At 51.2% G+C, this 18,719-nt stretch overlaps 1 protein-coding gene and 1 long non-coding RNA gene across 2 annotated transcripts in view; one reads left to right on the forward strand and one right to left on the reverse strand.

The window, feature by feature from the left end:
- Positions 1–1,099: 1,099 nt before the first annotated feature.
- On the forward strand, positions 1,100–13,802 carry LOC121159034. The gene is made up of 3 exons (XR_005884295.1): positions 1,100–1,185; positions 9,940–10,161; positions 13,775–13,802. It is a non-coding gene; the product is annotated as an uncharacterized LOC121159034 (long non-coding RNA).
- LY86 (lymphocyte antigen 86) overlaps positions 12,834–18,719 on the reverse strand; it is a 54,721-nt gene continuing 48,835 nt past the window's right edge. Inside the window, exons 4-5 of the mRNA XM_040984023.1 lie at positions 16,479–16,531; positions 12,834–13,622 (exon numbers count right to left, since the gene is read on the reverse strand). Coding sequence (XP_040839957.1) covers positions 13,539–13,622; positions 16,479–16,531 — 137 coding nt within the window. The 3' untranslated portion in view covers positions 12,834–13,538. The remainder of the gene's footprint in view (positions 13,623–16,478; positions 16,532–18,719) is intronic.

Here is an 18,719-nt window from a genome sequence, read left to right on the forward strand (position 1 = left end):
TTGGAAAGGCTGATGACTTGGAACTACCAAAACCCCTCCAGTAGCATCTTCAGAACACTCTTACACTCAGGTCTCTAAGGCGTCCCCATGCCTGGGGAGCCTGCTGGCAGCAAGGAATGGCTCCCTCCCCTTCCCTTCCTGCAGACTCGGAAGAAAAAAAGAATTGAGACACGTGTCTACCACTTCCAAAGAAAAAAAGGAGAGGATCCGACAAAGACTTCAAGGCAGCGATTGTAAAAACACGCCTAGAGGTGATGAGAAATCCTGCTGAAGTGAGTGGAAAGATGGAAAGTCTGAACAAGCAAGCAAAGGACACGAATCAGAAACGGTAACCGGGTGTGGATCTTGCTTATCTGAAAGAGGGAGAGAGTGAGAGATCTGCCCTCAGCGGCTCACTCTCCAAATGCTGGTAGCAGCTGGGGCTGGGCCAGACCAGAGCCAGGGCTTGAGGACTCAGACCCAAGTACTGGAGGCAGCACCCTCTGTCCCCCAGGGCATGCAGGAGCATCAGAGGCTGAGCTGGGACTTGAACCTAGGACCTGGGAGACAGGATGAGGGCATCTGGATTGGTGTCTAGCCTGCTGTTCTGAATGCCCATCTCCAAACGGGAATTTTAGATGTGAGCGATAAATTAAGAATAAAATGACTAAGTGTATTTAACATGAAGACCAATAGAAATGACCCAGTACCGGGTTCCCACATACCCTCATTGTAGCACCGTGAGGTCACAGGAGGACTCCTCCCTCACGCAGGAAGAGAGGCCACAGGTGTGGCATGCCCGCAGAGAAGAACACCACAGGGGCTGTGTGAGCATCTTCGCCTGACCAGGGCGGAAGCCACTCTGTGGGTGTGTTGCCTTTCCTCGGCCACCTGATGGATGGGTGTTCGGGAGGAAGACTGGACCAGTTACAGACCCAGATGAAGGAATCCACACTTTCCTGCCTTACTTGTGGTGTTACTTTGAAATACAGTGACACTTACAAAATAAATGAAGAGTCTAACTTGTGTTTACTATAATGTATAATTCATGAAGCTTTTTTCTAACACTCAATCATTTCTCTGCAAACTGAAGTTTGACCTCATTTTTATCTTGCGGATGCACAAGAGGTGGCATTTGCGCTTCCTGAGGAACTGACGAGAGTTTGGGCGCGGCCTCATCAGATGGGACTTCTTGCTCTTGAGCTGGTAAATTTAGAAATTCAATTTCAATCATTTCTCCCTGCAATCAACTGAATCAGCTCACCCTAAATCACATCCACGAGAGGCCAGTTGTTAAGATGAGAATACTGAGTTCATTTAGCTGCTGTGAGAGCTCGAAGTGTCCCCAATGCCTGGGAATGCTCACCGTGACAGGATGACAGCATCAAACAGAGCCTGCACACAGCTGAGCCCAGGAGACTGGGACACAAGGGGGCCCAGAGCACTCAAAGCTTGGCATTGTGTCCATGGCTACGCTGTAGCTCCAACGCTGACCCTCTGCCTGCTGTCATGACATTAGGATTTGATCCCATCCCACCCACGGCCCTCCTCCAAGAGTCAGGTGGAAGGCTGCCTGGCAGCCTTGGTGTCAGCAGGGTTTAGTGCTGCTGGCCAAGCAGAGGGAAAGCCTCACGTGGGCATGAGCCCCAAGCCCTGATCCCTCTGATTCTTTCTCTTCAAGTCATGAAAAAGGCAGCTGGTTCTAAGAAAATGCTGGCTAGAGGGCTGTAGCTTCTGAGCTAGGTGCTAAACACAGCAGTGGTTGGCACGCAAGGCGACGATTTCCCGAGGGCTTACGTGTTGGGGGCTTTGTCCCCGGTGGGCCCATGCTGCGAGGTGTGGAATTTCCAAGGGGAGAGCTTGGGGAAATGCCACTAGGGAATGGGGGGCACTAACTAGGGAAGGGCTAGTGTCATTCTCTTAGGAGCCTGGTTAGTCCTGGAGACGGGGCTGACCCAGAAAAGCAAGACCGAGCTTCTCCCTGCTCTCCGGCTTCCTGTCACGCCCTGCGATGCTGTTAACCATGTGCTCACTCCGGCTCTGCGCTCAGCTTCACAGAGCCATCCCAGAAGCAGGCAAAAGCTGCCGTTAGGCCCGTGGACCTGCAAAAAGATGAGCTAAGTGAACCCTTTATTTAAAACAGCCATACATGGGATTCTGCTACAGCAACAGAAAGCCATCAACATCGGGTTTTGTTGATGATCTGAATAGATCCCCAGTAGTTTGGTAACAATGTCAGTGCATCCTGATGGGGCTTCTCCTCTGCCCAGGTGTTGTGCAGAGCCTGCCACAGGTTCCATCTCCATTCTCAGACTCACAACCTGTCTGCTTGGGTTGCAAATCTCCATCTCAGAATATGATTACGTTTCTGCTAGGGATTCACTTGCCAAAGTTTGTGTTTTAAAATATATATATATAAAATGTTTATTTGAAATACAGAGTGAAGGGAGAGACAGAGGGAGGCAGGCAGGGAGAAAGAGAGGGAGGAATGGGGGAGGAGAGAGAGAGAGAGAGAGAGAGAGAGAGACCAACCTCCTGTTTCATTCCCCAAGTAGTGGCAGTGGCTTGGGGCAGACTGAAGCCAGGAACCCAGACCCCATCCAGGTCTTCCATCTGGCAGGGATTCACGCACTTGGGCCGTCACCAACTGCTTTTGCAGCTGCATTAGTGGAGAACTGGGCTGGGAACAGAGTAGTCTGGACTCAAAGCAGCGTTCAGATCCGGGATTGCTGTTGCAAGGAGCAGTTTCATGTGCTGTGCCACCACACTGCACACTCCATTATGTTCATGGCATTGAGAGGCTGTGATGACTGCAGGAGAGAGCCTTCTGAAGCGACCCTGCTTGATGAGGTCATTAGGGCGGACCGTGTTGGGTTTCCAAGGAGACAGCTAGAGGCACCTTCATAGCAAGGTGCAGCCTGGGGTGCACTCACCCTAGGTGTGTGTGTGCTGTTTAGCCCTTATACCTACAGCAGAGAGTGCTAATATGACCCATTATCTTGCAAAGGTAGCCTGCCCCAGGTATTCAGCTATAGTAATAGAGCCAGCGGGTAAGGTGGTCTTTTCCCTCCTTGGCGCCCTGTCTGTCTCAGTGGAGGGGCCCCACGTGCTGCACTTTCCAAGACAGCCAAGCGCTCTTGGGGACTCGGGCCGAGCCTGACTCTGTCGAGCTCCAGTACAGTTGCTTCCAGGCATCTGTGTGTCTGCTGTTGGCGTGTGGGCCAGTCCGGTGAGCTGCTCTGGAGAGAGCAGGGAGATGTGTATTCTTGTTTTCAATCTGGAAAGGGGCCAAGACACTGGGAGTGTCTAAGGGAGATTCAGCCACCCGGAGATGCACTCTTAATTCAGAGAATGGCAGGTATGCGATCTAGAATTACAGCCTGGATTTTAAGAATCAGGGCTCTGTGAGTGCCTTACCAGGAGCTCGTGGCAGGTAATCAGCTCCCAGTACCCAGGAAGTGGAAGGAAGAGTGATAGCAACGGGTGCTGCTGGGAGGACTGGACTGTCCAGAAGTTGTTGGGGAACCAAAAGAGGAGACCAAGGGTGGGAGAGTGTGATGGAGAAAACATCAACCCACACCGTACTGGGATCCCAAGGGCAAAGCAGGCTGGTTAAGGACCAAACTGCACCTCTGCCCAGGGCCCAAGGTGGACTTTAGGAATAGGACGGCTGGTCAAAGCAGACCCAGAATTCACGCAAAGAGGGCAAAAGCTTCTCTTTTACTGTTTCTGTTTCGCCTCTTAATGGATGAAGCAGAGAAACTCAGACACTTTCATTGTGGTAAAATAAATAGAATATAAAATATGGTCATCTTAACTTTTACATAATTTGTCTATTTGAGAGGTAGAGATATTCGGACAGGTGCAGAGAGGTAGAAATCCCCTCCTGCTGCTCCACTCCCCAATGCCCACAGTGGCTGGGACTGGACTAGACCTAAGCTGAACACTGGGCCCTTGGTCCAGATATCCCACCTGGGATCATGTAAGCACCTGAAGCAGTGCCTGCTGTCTTTGGGCACACGTATCAGCAGGCAATGGGAATGGGGTAAGCAGAGCCGAGTTTTGAGCCCAGGCACTCTGAGCAGGGTGATGGTCAACCCAAGGGGATGACCCAACATCTCACTTGCCAGCTTCCATCACGTGTGGGCCAGTGGTATTAAGCGCATTTGCCTTGTTATAGCACTACCATCTGCAGAATTGTCTCTTTTTGCAAATTTGTACCCATTTTGTCACAACTTCCCTCTTCCCTCTCCCTAGGCCCCTGGCAATCGCCGATCTACTTCCTATCTCTATGAATTTGACCATCCCGGGCACGTTGTAAAAGAGGAAACACACAGTATGTGTCCAATAAGGGGCTTATTTCGCCGAGCATCCTGTCAAGACACATCCCGGTGGTGGCGTGTCCCAGTCTCCTTCCTGTTTCAGGCTGAGTGGAAGAAGCACTGCACGCACACACACCGTGTTTTGGTCAGTGATGGACACTTGAGTCGCACTTGCCCTGCAGCTACAGCAAACAGTCCTGCTGTGGGTGTCATTCTAGGGTGTTGGAACCAGTGTGTTGATTTTCAGCGACATCCCAAATCCCCTGCTTGAGTGTGTGTGTGTGTGTGTGTGTGTGTGAGAGAGAGAGAGAGAGAGAGAGAGAGAAAGAGAGAGAGAACTTCCTCAATATTGTAATACCCAAGAGGACCAACATCTACCCTCTCTGGTTTCTCTGAGACAAGTTTTCCTGTTCCACTAGAAGAGCTGGAACCCTTTCCCATCCTCTGTGGAAGGAATTGTGATCCTTCAACCAAACAAGGCATTCTGAGAAAAGTTTGAAATTTGAAGAATACCTTTGAACAAGTTTCCATGAGAGCAACAAAGCTGCCAATATTTCAGGAACAAGGAAGCGAGAGCTGACTTGCACAATAATGCACACTTTGGAGGCAGTGTGAAAGTGTTGGGAGAGGCACGTCAAGCAGTGGTCAACAGCCATGGAGTCCTGTTCTCTTCTTGGCCCGTTAAGGACAATGAACTCAGAACCAACTCCTTTCTGTTTTCATTCAAATATGTGGAGTATTTCACACGCTGGCGACACATCCAGGACTTAAGCGGCACCATTGCTGATGCTGTTCTCTGACAGTGAGCAGCTGGTGTCACCGTGTAAACAAATGATGCCTCTCCTTCAGATTTTTCATCTTCCCAAGCTGGCCGTTCTTCATTTTCCTGACTTGATTGAATGTTCCATATGAACATGTGCTTGGGAAGCCAGTGGGTCCAGGGGATGCTGGCCCCTGCACTGGAGTCGGGGCTCCAGCTCCGGCTCTGACTCCTGTTAATGCTGCCACTGGGAGGCAGCAGGTGAAGGCTTAGGTAGTTGGATTCCTGCCAGTCAGTGCTGGAGACCTTCATGGAGGTCCCCGGGTGCTGTCTCAGATCCATCTGGGAACCATTTGGTAGGAGTTTGGGGAGTGGACAAGTAGAGGGAACACTGACACGCTCTCTCTCCCTGTCAAATAAGTCAACAAAATAAGAATCATGTGCTTGTTTTAATGACTCAAAAAAGAAAATGGGAGAGGAAATGCAGATGTTGACTGAGTGCCTGCCAGATTCCACAAATGTCTGTGAGGCAGAACTGTCATCTCATTTTATTCAGCAGGAAACAGAGACCTGGAGCGATTAAACAGCTTGCCTAGGTCTCAGGGTCCAGAAGGAATGGGCTGAGACTTAATCCCTCCGTCTTCAGTGGCACTATGTTCTCAAGTTCAGGTTATGATAAGGATAAAGGAAGGAAAGATGGAAGGAGAGAAGAAGGAAAAAAGAAAATGAAGGAAGGAAAGAATGCATACGATAGGGAGACAGGAAGAAAATCCAGGAAATAGAGAGGAAGGAGGGTGAGGACAGAAAGAGTGGAAGGAAGGGAGCAAGGAGCGAGGGAAGGAGAGTGAAGGACAAACAATGGGAGAAGAAAGGAAGGGATGGGAGAGACGGAGGAAGAAGGAAGGATGAAAGGAAGGAAAGAAGGAACAATAGAGAAGAAGGCATGAGGGAGAGATGGAGAGAACAAAGGAAAGAAAAGAGAAAGAAGAATGGAAGGAAAGAAGAAAAAGCTGCAAGGAAAAAGAATCTAGGTTGGAAGTGAATTTTAGAACTGGACCGTTGCTAGTCACTGAGTCTTTCCAAAGTAGAAGGCGAGTGCTTTGCTCCCTTGGGATTGAAGGCTGAGCAGTCCGTTCTTGTCCTAGCTTCAGGTCTTCAGGTATCCTTGGCCTGAAAGGACCTGAAATGTCTTATGTGATTCATGGTCATAGGAAAGCAGCCCAACCACCAGCTTTGTGTGAAACTGCAACAGGGACACAGACAAGGAAGGGGATGAGGAGAGCCATGCCAGGATACTGCGACAGGAGGGCGGGGTTGGGCTGGCTGCTCTGTGTCTGGATGGAGAGCGACAGGAGATACGGGTGTTGCACAGGCCGGAGGCTGGGGTCTGCTTTGCCAGTCTCAGATAAACCTGAGATACAGACCTTGTGTCTAAGTGAATTCTGGGATTATCCCTAGGACCTCGGCTTAGGAAGACCTACGTGGAGCGACATCCAACATGACATTGCTCATTTTTTCTAAATCCCTGTGCTACCCCTTAGGTGCTAACTGTTTTATTTTATAGCCAAATGTCAAGAAGACATAGGTCTTGTCCTGGTCCATATTTAGTAAGTGTGGAAACAGAGGTCATACAGTTTTAGGTGGCGTTGTGGCTCCTGAGTCCATGGTGATCTCCACCCCGGGGCTGCTTGTCCAGGGTCGAGTGGCTCCCAAGTCTATGGTGGGCTTCACCCCAGGGTTAAATTCATGGATGCGTTGAGTGCTAAATTTGGCCTCACCACTTACTAGTGACTGGAGTCGATAGATCTGCCTTGGATGTCTGGTTGAGTCTCAGTGTCCTAATCATGGGTAATGGGAATGATACTACCCAGTTCATGGGATTGCCATAAGGAACAAGTGCAATTACCCACATGTTTCAGTGCACGCATTGTCCAGGAGAGATGTTGCTAAGGCTCAGTAGTCAGAAGGTCTTCAGAGAGGTAATACAATCAAAATGAAGCCATTAGGATGGTCACAATCCAGTGTGAGTGCTGGCTTCATTAGAAGGGGGTGGAATTAGGAACCAGAGAGAGGCGGGCACAGAAGGAAGCTGGTGTGCAGATCGGCTGGGAGAGTGGAAGGCAAAGCTGGAAGACTGGAGGGATGTGGCTGCCAGCCAAGGCTACGTGTGGCTGCCAGAAGCCAGGCACAAGACAAGGACGGGTCCTTCCCTGGTGCCTTCAAGGGGAGCATGCCCCCGGGCACCCCTTGGTGACACCTGGATTTTAAGTGTCTGTGAGATAACACCTGGCATTGTGCTCAGCCATGCACCGAGTGGCAGTCAGTTACAGAAACCCTGGGGATGTGCCACACTACCAGCATCCTTGTTCTGCCTCAGACCATTTCACTCACATGTTTGAACCCAGTGCTGGGGATTTGTTCAGAAGTGAGTAAGATCCTGTTTCTGCCCTCAGGTGGTTTATGGTCAGTAAGCCAGGAATGGCAGTGGGATCTTTCCAGTGTCAGGTCACAGTGAAGGCAAGGGCAAACCCCAGAGACGAACCTGAACACAGCTGGGCATTCAGAAAGGGCCGCATCTTGCACGGAGGGATAGCTGGAAAAGGACAGAGCAAAGGTTTCTATCAGAAGAAGAAGAAGGCTGTTGGGTTATGAAGCAAGTGGCCAGAAATGATGGCGCACAGGCAAGATTAACCGGGAAGCTAGTGTGTGCTGCGCTGGGCAGGCTTGCCTTCACAATAACTCTTAGCTGGGATGTTTCCTTTGTAAGTCTGGACAGCGATTGCTGGCTAGTGGTCAGGAGGGGACTGGGGAAGATGGGGAATCGAGCGGAGTCTTGGAGCAGAAGCTTTCCCTTGTTTAACCCTCTTTCTTCCACATATGCCATGTGGCAAGAGAAGGTTCCCAAGGTTGATCTGCACGGCTGGGCAAGGTTGGGCACACCGATGACTCACAAGGAGCCCCAGCCCAGGACAGAGTGGGCAAGGTTGGGCACACCAAGGACTTCACAAGGAGCCCTGGCCCAGGACAGAGTGGGCAAGGTTGGGCACACTGAGGACTCACAAGGAGCCCCAGCCCAGGACAGAGTGGGCACTAAAATCCAGCAAGTTTGCCTGCTCTAGTTGTGCATCTAATGCTCATGGAAGTGGCAGCGTGAGAAGGGAGCCCACAGGAGCAATGGGAAAGCTGGCTGGGAAAGCACCGGGCAGCGTGGGTGCTGCCAAGTGGACTTGCAGATGGTGTGCATGGGGGGAAACAAAAGGAGCCAGGGTGGAGTGCTGGGTATGGGAATGGGGTCCCCTCATTCGGCTACAACTCTGAGGGAGTGAAGTCTTGCTCCCCAACTTCTCCCATGGCTGTTTTGGGGGGTGTCATGGAGCTTAGGAGCTGTGCCCCGATGCCCTGGTCTGGCTGGTCATCCCTTCTCCCTTGGCTGCTTCCACCTCTCAGGGACTTGGAACAAGCCAGCCATGCCATGTCTTACCCTCTCGCCCTTGTGCCATCCTGTCCCTGACCGTCTCCCCCGCCCCTCCCCACTGGTGTTACAGCAGCCCTGGGGTTTCTCTGTGTTCTGTGTGAAATTAGCTCCTGGTTGTGGCTCCTCTGCCCTCAAGGCTCTGCCACAAACCCTGGAGGCTGGCAGAGGATAAACAGAACACCAGGCTGCCCCATTCACCTGCCCCTGTGCCCAGGTGCCCACCCACACCACAGTGCCACCTTCATCACTTGTGCACCCCAAGTCTATCCTGAAGAGATGGCATAGTGAATGGACCTTTCTTTTTTTTTTTTTTTTAAGATTTTATTCATTTTTATTGCAAAGTCAGATATACAGAGAGGAGGAAAGACAGAGAAAGATCCTCCGATTGTTCACTCCCCAGTGACCACAATGGCCAGAGCTGAGCTGATCCGAAGCCTGGAGCCAGGAGCTCTTCTGGGTCTCGCAAAAGGGTGTAGGGTCCCAAGGCTTTGGGGCATCCTCGACCTCTTTCCCAGGCTACAAGCAGGGAGCAAGATGGGAAGTGGGGCCGCCAGGATTCGAATTAGCACTCATACAGGAACCAGGCATGCTCAAGGAGAGGACTTTAGCTGCTATGCCACCACGCCAGGCCCAACCTTTTTTTTTTTTTTAATCAAAGTAGTTTTTATTATCATTTTATGATACAGTTCCAAAGGCTCTTGAATTCCCCTTACTCCTCCCCAAGTTCCTTCCCTCCCCCACTGAGTTCCCCTATATTATTACTATGGTGTAGTTCTTCATACACAGTCAGATGTCCATCACTGTGGGCATGGACAATGGCAGAGAGTCCAGCATCCTCGCACTTGCCACGTGAGGATTTAGCCACTGTGCTGGGCCCGATGTAGCTCTTTCTAAGCTTTCCTTTAGTTTTGCCTTGTGTGATGTTTGAGTCAACATATTCTGCAGAATCACAACTGAAATTATAACACGTACCTCCTTCATGAACCCCAACCCAACATCAAAGGTCGTGTCGGACAGAAAGCCTGGCAGCCTGGAACCCCAGTTCACAGGCTCGGCTAGGGCCGGGTCACAGGTGCATGTTGAATTAGCCTCCTAAGGACTGGGAAAAAAAAAAAAAAAACAACCTCAATTCAGTGTCAGCTTTTAAAAAGCTTGTCAGGCTCAGGTTTCCCTCTGCCTTCTCGGACGCGCTGCCTGCACTCACACGCTGTCTTGTCTGTAGTCGGGGCTTAGGTGGCATTCTTGCTGCATTCCTTCGATTATTTAAGCAATACTAAGTAATATCCTGTGGTTCCTTCTCGCATTCTTTTTCATTCAGGAAGAAGAGGGGAAGTCTCACACACACGATACAAGCTTCCAGGGCAGCGATGTTTTCCATTTTCCCATCCTTGGCTGTGTTTCAGAGGAACCCAGAAGAATTTCCGCTGAGGGGAAGACAACGCGCTCGGCTGGAGGAAGCCTGATGCGCACGCTCATTTCCTGCAGACTTGGGAGCTGGAGATGTTGAAGGGAAGAACCTGGTTTCATCACACATGTTCAGCAGAAGCTGTGTGCTGTGGTTTGAAATGGCTTTCAGTTTGTGGGTGCTAAAACCCGCAAGATCGTATGAGGACGGTGCTAAGAGGGTGAGCTGGGGTGCATCCCTGGAAGGGGCATCTTGGCAGAGGCTTGTCTGCAGAGCTTGATGCAGACCCGGCCTCCCTCTCTTATCCCTGGGCACAAGGCCTGCCATGCCATCTGCTGGCCCCAGCAGGGACCACGTCAGAGGCTGCCTGATCCTGAGCCTGGATCTCTTCTGTGTGAACTTAGCTTGATGAGGCCTCGGATGGAGGGATGTTCCCAGGATCCCTGAACTATGAGCTCCAAAAAATGCTGAGGGAAGGGCCAGACATTTCCTGCAATACCAGTTCAAGTCCCGGCTCCCCACTTTCCATCCAGCTCCCCGTCAATGTGCCTGGAAAAGCGAGGGAGAATGGCTCAGGTGCTTGGGCCCCTGCCGGCACGTGGGAGACGCAGATGGAGCTTCTGGCTCCTGGTTTTTGTCCGACCCAGCCTCGGTCATTGTGTTCATTTGAGGGTGGGCATGAATCAGTCTGCCTTTTAAATAAGTAAAATAAATTTTAAAAAAAGATTTCAGGGAAGCAGTTTCTTGTCAAACAGTGAACCTCTGGAACCATGAGGCAAAATGAACCGCACTGCTTTGTGAGGAGTATGTCTTAGCTATTCGATGCTAATCACGTGAGAGATTGCTCACACTGGGCCACAGGGAGGCCCGAGTTCCAGGCCCATACAAAGACAACAGCAATGGGTTTTGAAGATTTATTTATTTTGGGAAGTCAAAGTTACCAAGAGAGGGGGCAGGTCTATGTACTGGCTTACTCCCCAGGTGGCCACAAGAGCCGGTGCTGGAGCAGGCCAAAGCCAGGAGCCAGGGGCGTCATCCAGGTACTCTGTGTGTGTGGCTGGGGCCCAACACTTGAAGCATCTTCTGCTGTGTTTCCTAGGCTGTTGGCAGGGAGCTGGGTTACAGGCAAACAGCTCGGACACTAACCAGTGCCCGTAGGGAATTTTGGCACAGCCATAACACTGGCCCCTGGGCGCAAACGTCTACAGTGACTGGAGGCTTCTGAACCAAACCCACCGGTATTTCCAGAGTAGATGTAAGACTGCTCTTCCCCCTCCTTTAAGATCCTTGCTTACTCGGTCGGGGCAGAGCAGGCAGCAACTTGTTCTGCTGCCTGAGTACAGGAATGACAGCAGGCCAGCTCTGAACTTGACCTACTGAGCTGATGAGTTCTCCCTGACAAGTCCCAGTGGGGCTCAGGACGGGCCCATTCTGTTCTCCCGCCAGCTATTTTGGGTTCTTTTTCCCAGAAGGGGGAAATCACTGTTAGATTTGCAGATGTTACATTTCATTCTCTGCTTCTTGGGTGTGTGTCTTTATCTGCAGGAAACAAGCTTAGTTTAAAGATACACATTTTCTTCTGGGCTCTCTGGGCCTGGCTATGGGGCTGCTTCTGCAGGAGCCCCTGCTTCGGGGTGGGGCGGGGGGGCGGTTCCTTCAGCGCTTCGCAGAGCTGTGGCAGGTGTCTCAGGACATTCTTGGTCCAAAGCCTAACACATTCAGTGATGGGTAGAAGCAAGCCAGGCACCGGGCACCAGGGGACTGATTCAGAACCTGCAGGGAATGTGGGCTTAGGGGTGGGGCTGGGCTTCCTGGTGACGCAAGAGCTCTGGAGGGGTCAGGAAATGGGGCTCTCACCAGGACACAGTGATGGTGCATGCTCGGGTGAAGCGCCTGGCTGTGGTGCCAGGAGCCCCTAGGAGCTCAAGTCTCAGCTGCTCTCCTTTAATTCAGCTCCCTGCTTCTGTGCCCAGGAAGGCAGTGGGTACTGGCTCAGGTATCTGAGCTGGTTTGGGGGGAGCCAGCAGGCCCTGTCTTTGCTTCTCAGCTCAGCTACGGAGGACACAGCGTGGGAGCCCTTTATGTTTTTAGAAAGGGGGAGAGGAAGAGGCAGAGATCTCCCCATGCCTGCCAGAGCCAGGGCTGGGCCAGGCTGAATTCCATCTGGGTCTCCCTGTGCGGGTGGCGGGAGCCCAGGTGGCTGCACCATTGCTGCTGCCTCCTAGGCAGGCAGGAAGCTGGGATCTGGAGAGGAGCTGGGACTCACACCCAGGCACTCAGGTTAGGGCCCTGAGTGGGGTCTTAACCACCATGTCAGACACCTGCTCTTTAATTGTGCTTGGTGCAGTAGCATCATCTCATTTACTTGAAAGGCAGAGGGGCATGAGACAGGGGAAGAGACAGGGGAGAGAGGGAGAGAGAGGAGGGAGAGAGAAAAAGGAAGAGAGAGGGAGAGAGAAGGAGAGAGAGAAGGAGGGAGAGAGAGGGAGAGAAAAGGAGAGAGAGGGAGAGGGGGAGGGAGGGAGTGGTAGAGAGAGGGAGAAAGAGAGGGAAGGAAAGAGAGGGAGGGAGAGAGAAAAGGGGAGAGAGAGGGAGAGGGAGGGAGGGAGAGAGAGATTTTTCATCTGCTGGTTCACTCCTCAAAAGCCTACACTAGCCGAGTATGGGCTAGCCTGAAGCCAGGAGCCAGGCACTCCACCTGGGTTTCCCACCTGGTAGCAAGGGCCCAAATATCTTAGAACACCCACCCTTGCCCTCCCAGGTGTGTCAACAGGAAGCTGGATCAGGAATGGAGCAGTTGGGACCTTCATAAGGGATGCCTGAGTTGTAAGTTTTGCGAATGGCAGCTTAACTTGTGGTGCCACAAGGCTGTACTCTTCCTTTAAAAAAACAAACGAACATTTATTTCTTTTTTTGAAAGAGCAGTATCTCTTCCCAAGAGAGATGAAGTTCTTGGAATTTTAGATTGCTTGGTCATTTTCAGTATCTGCTACAATCCCTTGCCCCCACTCCCCGGCCCATGATTACTCAGAGAGCTTGGCTTGAGGCTGCGGGTTCAATACCTGCTGGCCCCTGGCCTCCAGTTCTAGACCTGATTTTAGTTCTCATGCTCTGCCAGGGTGCCAACCAGTGACAGGGATGCTGGTGCTTCTGCCAGCGATTTCTGAACCAGCAAAACTTTGTCAACTTTTGGGAGTACAAGGGCAGAGTTGGAGGTGTATGACGGGGGCAAAGGGAAGACCTGATTGGAGGACAAAGAACGCTCATTTTCTCCCAGTTCACATCCCTGGTGAGACTGCTGTGTTCCTGGGTGTTCAGCCCCATCAAGGGTCAGTTCTCTCTCTCTCTCTCTCTCTCTCTCTCCCTTCCTCCCTCAGGGGCTACCAAGGGGCTCATATGGAGCACATAGTTTCAGGGGCTTCATGACACCTGGAAAGTTTGCAGACATTTAACCCCGGGCTGGAGGTTGCAGCTGCACTTTCCAGGGGGTGTGGGGCATTTTCTTCTAGAGATTCCATTGTTGTCTAGTTCTTCCACGGCAGGCTCAGTCCAGGGAACCGGGAGTTCCAAAGAGGTGGGACTTGTAGCACAGGTCAGTCAGGAGCAGAGGACAGTAGCATTGGCGCAGGCCACGATAGAGCGGTGTTCATTGTACAGTTCCAGCAAAATCTCGTACTTTCCCTGTAGGAGACACAGAGAATGTGTTAAGGATGCTGCTTTAACAAGCAGGCAGCCCTCCATACCCGTGGCTTCAATCATCAGCATGTGATTGATGATATATATATAAAAATTATATGTATATGTTTTTAAATGTACTATTTTTTATTTGAAAGGTGCAGTTACAGAAGGAGCGGAAGAGCGAGACAGTCTCCCATCTACTGGTTCACTCCACAAATGGTTGCAACAACCAAGGCTGGCTGGTCTGAAGCCCTGAGCCAGGAGCTTCTCTGGGCCATCCTCTGCCGCTTTCCCATGCCGTTAGCAGGGCGCTGGACAGGAAGTGAAGCTGCCAGGACTGGAACTGACACCTGCGTTGGATGCTGCACCACAGCCAGAGGCTTCACTTGCTTATGCCAGTGCACAAGGCCTGGAAGAATGCTTAGAATGCATTTGTACCAAACATATAGAGACTTGTTGCTGTTGCACAATGCAGTAAAATAATGACTCAAGTGGCATGGCACTGTATTCTGCGTGATAAGCTTTTTAGAAATGACGTAAAGCATATGGGAATATGTGCAAAGATTCTATGCAAACACTAACCCTTCCTGTTGGGTTATGGTATCTACAGGGGTCCTGGAATTTATTCCGTAAGGATTGGGAGGGAACTGCATGGAGCCAGCTCTTCCCGCGTGCAGGACAAGGTTTGAAGAGGGATTGAACAAGGCACAGCGGCACCCTGCCTGGCCGGCTTGGCTGATCCATGTGACAACTGACCCGGATGGGCATCAGATGGCAAACAGGAAGAGGGCAGCTGAGTGCACTGGGTGGGTTGGGCGAGTGCTGGCTTAAGTAGAGGAGTCGAGGATTTCTGAGACAAAGATCTGACAGAGGTGTGTTTGTGGGAAGGTGAGGAGGGCAGGAAGCTATGGGGAAGACGTGGCAGTCCCCCCACATTTGGAGGAAAGGCAGTAAGGAAACCGTAGGGGCTGTAGAGAGAGGAGGCCAGATCCTTGAAGGGAACAGCTTTGAAGGGAACAGCTTCCCAGGGATTAGCTGAGGTTCAGCAGGGAGTAGATTCCCCAACACTTACAACTGTGCTTGAGAGCGAGCCAGGCTCAGCTCTGGAAGATGCCTTCGGGGGAGCATTGATTGGAGCAATCCTAAGGTGTCATTCAACTTGAGGATTCCTTAGGCTCCCACGAGTCTAACTGTGCAACTGCCAAGCAGCTGCAGTTTTAAGTGCAGTGTTAAGAACTAAAGCAGGATGGTCTAAAAGCGAGAGCAAGACCAGCTCAGATCGACCCGGATTGTATTCCTCCTCCACCCTCTCATTTCCCTCCTCCGCCTCCTCCATCCTCATAATCTATTTTGAACTCTGTTTCTATCGAAGCAGACACCCCACAAAACGATTAAAACCAATTGAATTTTTCAGTATTGCTCTCTAGATCTGACACCAGATACAATATGTTCAGGGATGGGTCTTAGATTATGAACTGAAAGAGAATGCAAGCAAGAAGTGTGCAAAAAGGATGGATATGTGGCCCCCAGCTGGTACGGGAGCAGGTGCTAGGAGGACGGGAGCCAACGGGCGGCCAACGGGCTGTGGCTCCAGCTGGTATGGGAGCAGTGCTAGGAGGATGGGGGCTAGCAGGTGGACAACGGGCTGTGGCCCCAGCTGGTATGGGAGCAGGTGCTAGGAGGACGGGGCCCAGCAGTACATGGGACAGTCAGAGCCTGCACTGGGATGCCTGGGCCCAGCAGTGCATGGGACAGTCAGAGCCTGCACTGGGATGCCTGGGCCCAGCTTCCTGCCACTGCACACCCTGGAGGCAACACGAATAGCTCTAATGCTTGGGTTCCTGCCATCCACATGGACACCTGGACTGAGTTCCGGGACGCTGGCTTCAGCTCGGCCCAGCCTGGCTGTGGTAGTATTCATCCAGGGAGTGAATAGTGAGTTCTCTTTCTCTCTGTGCATCTCTGTTTTTTTCTCTCTTTCAAAAAAATGAAATTAAGTAAATAATGAAAAACAAACAGCAACAAAAAATGAACCCAGAGGCTGGGCTAAAGCGACCCCAGAAGATTGTTTCTGCGTCAGAGCCAGGTTTGGTAGCATTGAAAGGATGGATTGGAAAGGAAGACAAAAGTGTCCCGTGGTGGAGGTTGTGACCCTTCTCCTGTAACGCCCTATGACTCTGCCAGGTGCAGTCTATTCCAACGTTATTGCTATGTCCTAGCAGCCTGGCCTCGCGAAGTTGCCTAACTTTGAGTGCAGAGGAATAGGTAAGGGAATTGTAACCTCATTGGTGAGTGTTTCTGAACTTGGTGGCCACCTGTTGCTGGCCTCGTCAGCACATGGCCACAGTGTGCAAGGAGCAGCCCCAGGCCCCAAGAAGCTGCAGCCCCTGAGCCTTGCAGACACCAGCATCCTCTATGTGGGACCAGGCCACTGAGCCAAGCGTTTCTAAATACCTCCTGCTGGGTAACTGCTTTAGGAAGCATTTACTCCATTTGCCTGGCCCTTAACTGTCAGGGCTGGCCAAGGGCTGAGCCAGGAGTTAACTCCACCCAGGTCATCCAAACAGGTGACAAGGACACAACGACTTGAGCCATCCTGCCGCCTCCCAGGGATGTGCATCAGTCAGAAGCCAGACTCCGGAGCAGAGCTGGGCCTTGGACCCAAGCACCAGGGCGTGAGACGTGGGGGCCCCAGCAGCGCCTCCCAGCACTCAAGGGCCAGCCTCCCCGATTTTAAACTTCTGTTTTCTCTTTTTCCTCTTCTTCCCCTGCTGGTCATCCCTTCATTCTTTCCAAGAAAAACAAACTGTTCAGCACCGCAATCAGATGGCAAACCAAAGCAGAAAACCCAAACTTTACCTGGGGAATGTCAAATTCAGAATTATTGATGGGACCAGCATAGTAAATCTGTTCTGCAAAAAAAAAGAGAAACATACGCAGTGTTAGCCAATCAGGTAAATAAAAAGATTTGCTCATATCACCCATGGCCACACAGGTTGTTGTGAAAACCAGGGAGCCATGGTATCGGTGCTTCCGTTTCCCATCCCCAAATCCACCATGGTTCTTGTTTATTTGTGTTCTCCAGTGTTGGGTGAACATTTGTACGTGGCTGCGCTGGAGATCCAGTGATGGACAGAGCTCTGATCCCAGCTTGCTTGTAGTCTAAGGAGGAGGCTGATAGTACAAGGAATAATTCAATGTCTAGACTCTAACAGCGCTAGGAAGAGACACACAGGCGTCATGAGAGAGGCAGGTGCCGTGCTGGTTACGAGGCCAGACTGAAGCTGAAGACACAGGGTTAAATCTACTTCTTGTGATTATCTGACTCGCTTTTGAGAGGAGTATAACAATGCCAGGAACACCCCACAATCTTGTTAGAAATTAGAAGGGCCCAATGTGATGACTCAACTGCTAATCCTCCACCTCCAAGCACTTTCATCCTGTATGGGCTTGTGTCCCAGCTGTTCCACTTCCCATCCAGCTCCCTGCTTATGGTCTGGAAAAACAGTGAAGCATGGTCCAAAGCCTTGAGATCCTGCATCTGTATGGGAGACCTGGAGGAAGCTCCTGGCTCCTGGCTCTGGATTGGCTCAGCTCCAGCTGTTGCAACCATTTGGGAAGTGAACCAATGGATGGAAGATCTTTCTTTACATTTTTCTTCTTCATAAATCTGACTTTCTAATAAAAATAAATCTTTTATTTTTTAATTGAAGAGGCACGCATGACTAACCACATCTGGGAAGCACTCCATCAACACACACTCTCCCCAGGAGCTGAGGAGGGGCTGCAGCTCTGGGAGGCGCCTCTTAAAGAGAGGAGAGCTGAGCTAAAGGAACAGCGGAGACAGCTACTGGAAGAGTTGGGAGAAGGGAGCTTCAGGGCAACAGAGCGAGAACAGCCTTGGTGTGAAAGAGAGGTGGGGGAGATGAAGGACAGCGAGCTAGAGGGCTTTGGGCAGAGGACTTGGGAGAGACGGGGAGAAGCTGAAGTCTCAGGACCCTGGAGCCATGGTTGCAAGCTGGCATTGCGTGGCACAGGCAGTGGTAGTGGCAAAGGCGTTAAGCCCGGTAACAATGGCTCCTGTTGCAGAGATGTTCTGCTGTGTGGAGAATGGGTTGGTGAGGCGAAGAGCAGAGGCCCTGCAGTGGCTGGGGTCAGTGGGGGTTGGTGGAGAGTGGTGCAAGGAAGGTGGACAAATGCTGCTGAAGGCATGGCAGAGCTGGGAGGTACAATCCAGGGGTGAGCTTGGCTTGGAACGAGAATTTGAGAAGATATGTTGAGGTCTGGGCTTGAAGCTTGGGGGTGTGTGTGTGGATTAGAGAGTTCTATTTCTAGATTTGTTTTTCTTTTTTAAAGGTTTTTTTAAATTGGAAAGACAGATTTATAGGGAGGAGACACAGAGAAAGATCTTCCATCAACTGTTTCACTCCCTAAGTGGCCACTACGGCTGGAACTGAGCTGAACTGAGCCAATCTGAAGCCAGGAGCCAAGAATTCCCTCTGGATTGCCCATGTGGGTGCAGGGTCCTGATGCACTAGGCCAGCCTTGACTGCTTTCCTAGGCCACAAGCAGGGAGCTGGAAGGGAAATGGAACAGCTGGAACAATAACTGGAGTTCTTATGGGATCCTGGCACATGCAAGGGGGAGATTTAACCACTAGGATATCACCCTGGGATCCTTTATATTTCTTAAAAAATATTTATTCATTTGAAAAGCAGAGTTACAGAGAGAGATCTCCCAATAACTGATCCACTCCCAAGTTGGCCGCAATGGCCGAGGTTGGCTAAGTTGGAACTCTACACAGCCTCTAGGGACCCAAACACTGGGGCAGCCTTCTGATACCTTCCCTGGTGCATTAACAGGGAGGCAGCATTTAAGGGGAGCCACGGAGACGCTAATGGACACTCGCACAAGATAGAAGAAGCAGATCAACATGCTATTCCATAACACCGAACTCCTAGTTCTGGGTTCTTGAAAGCACTTTAGGAGGTAGGGGGTGGGACTATGGATATTGGAGTCATTGACATGTAGACAGGCAACAAAGCCATGCAACACAACAGCAGCCTCCCATTGCAGCACTGGGAGCAGAGCTGTCACGGT

The sequence above is a fragment of the Ochotona curzoniae genome, unplaced genomic scaffold, assembly GCF_017591425.1.
Source record: "Ochotona curzoniae isolate NIBS_2020 unplaced genomic scaffold, NIBS_Ocur_1.0 contig_4064, whole genome shotgun sequence".
Classification (NCBI taxonomy): Eukaryota; Metazoa; Chordata; class Mammalia; order Lagomorpha; family Ochotonidae; genus Ochotona; species Ochotona curzoniae.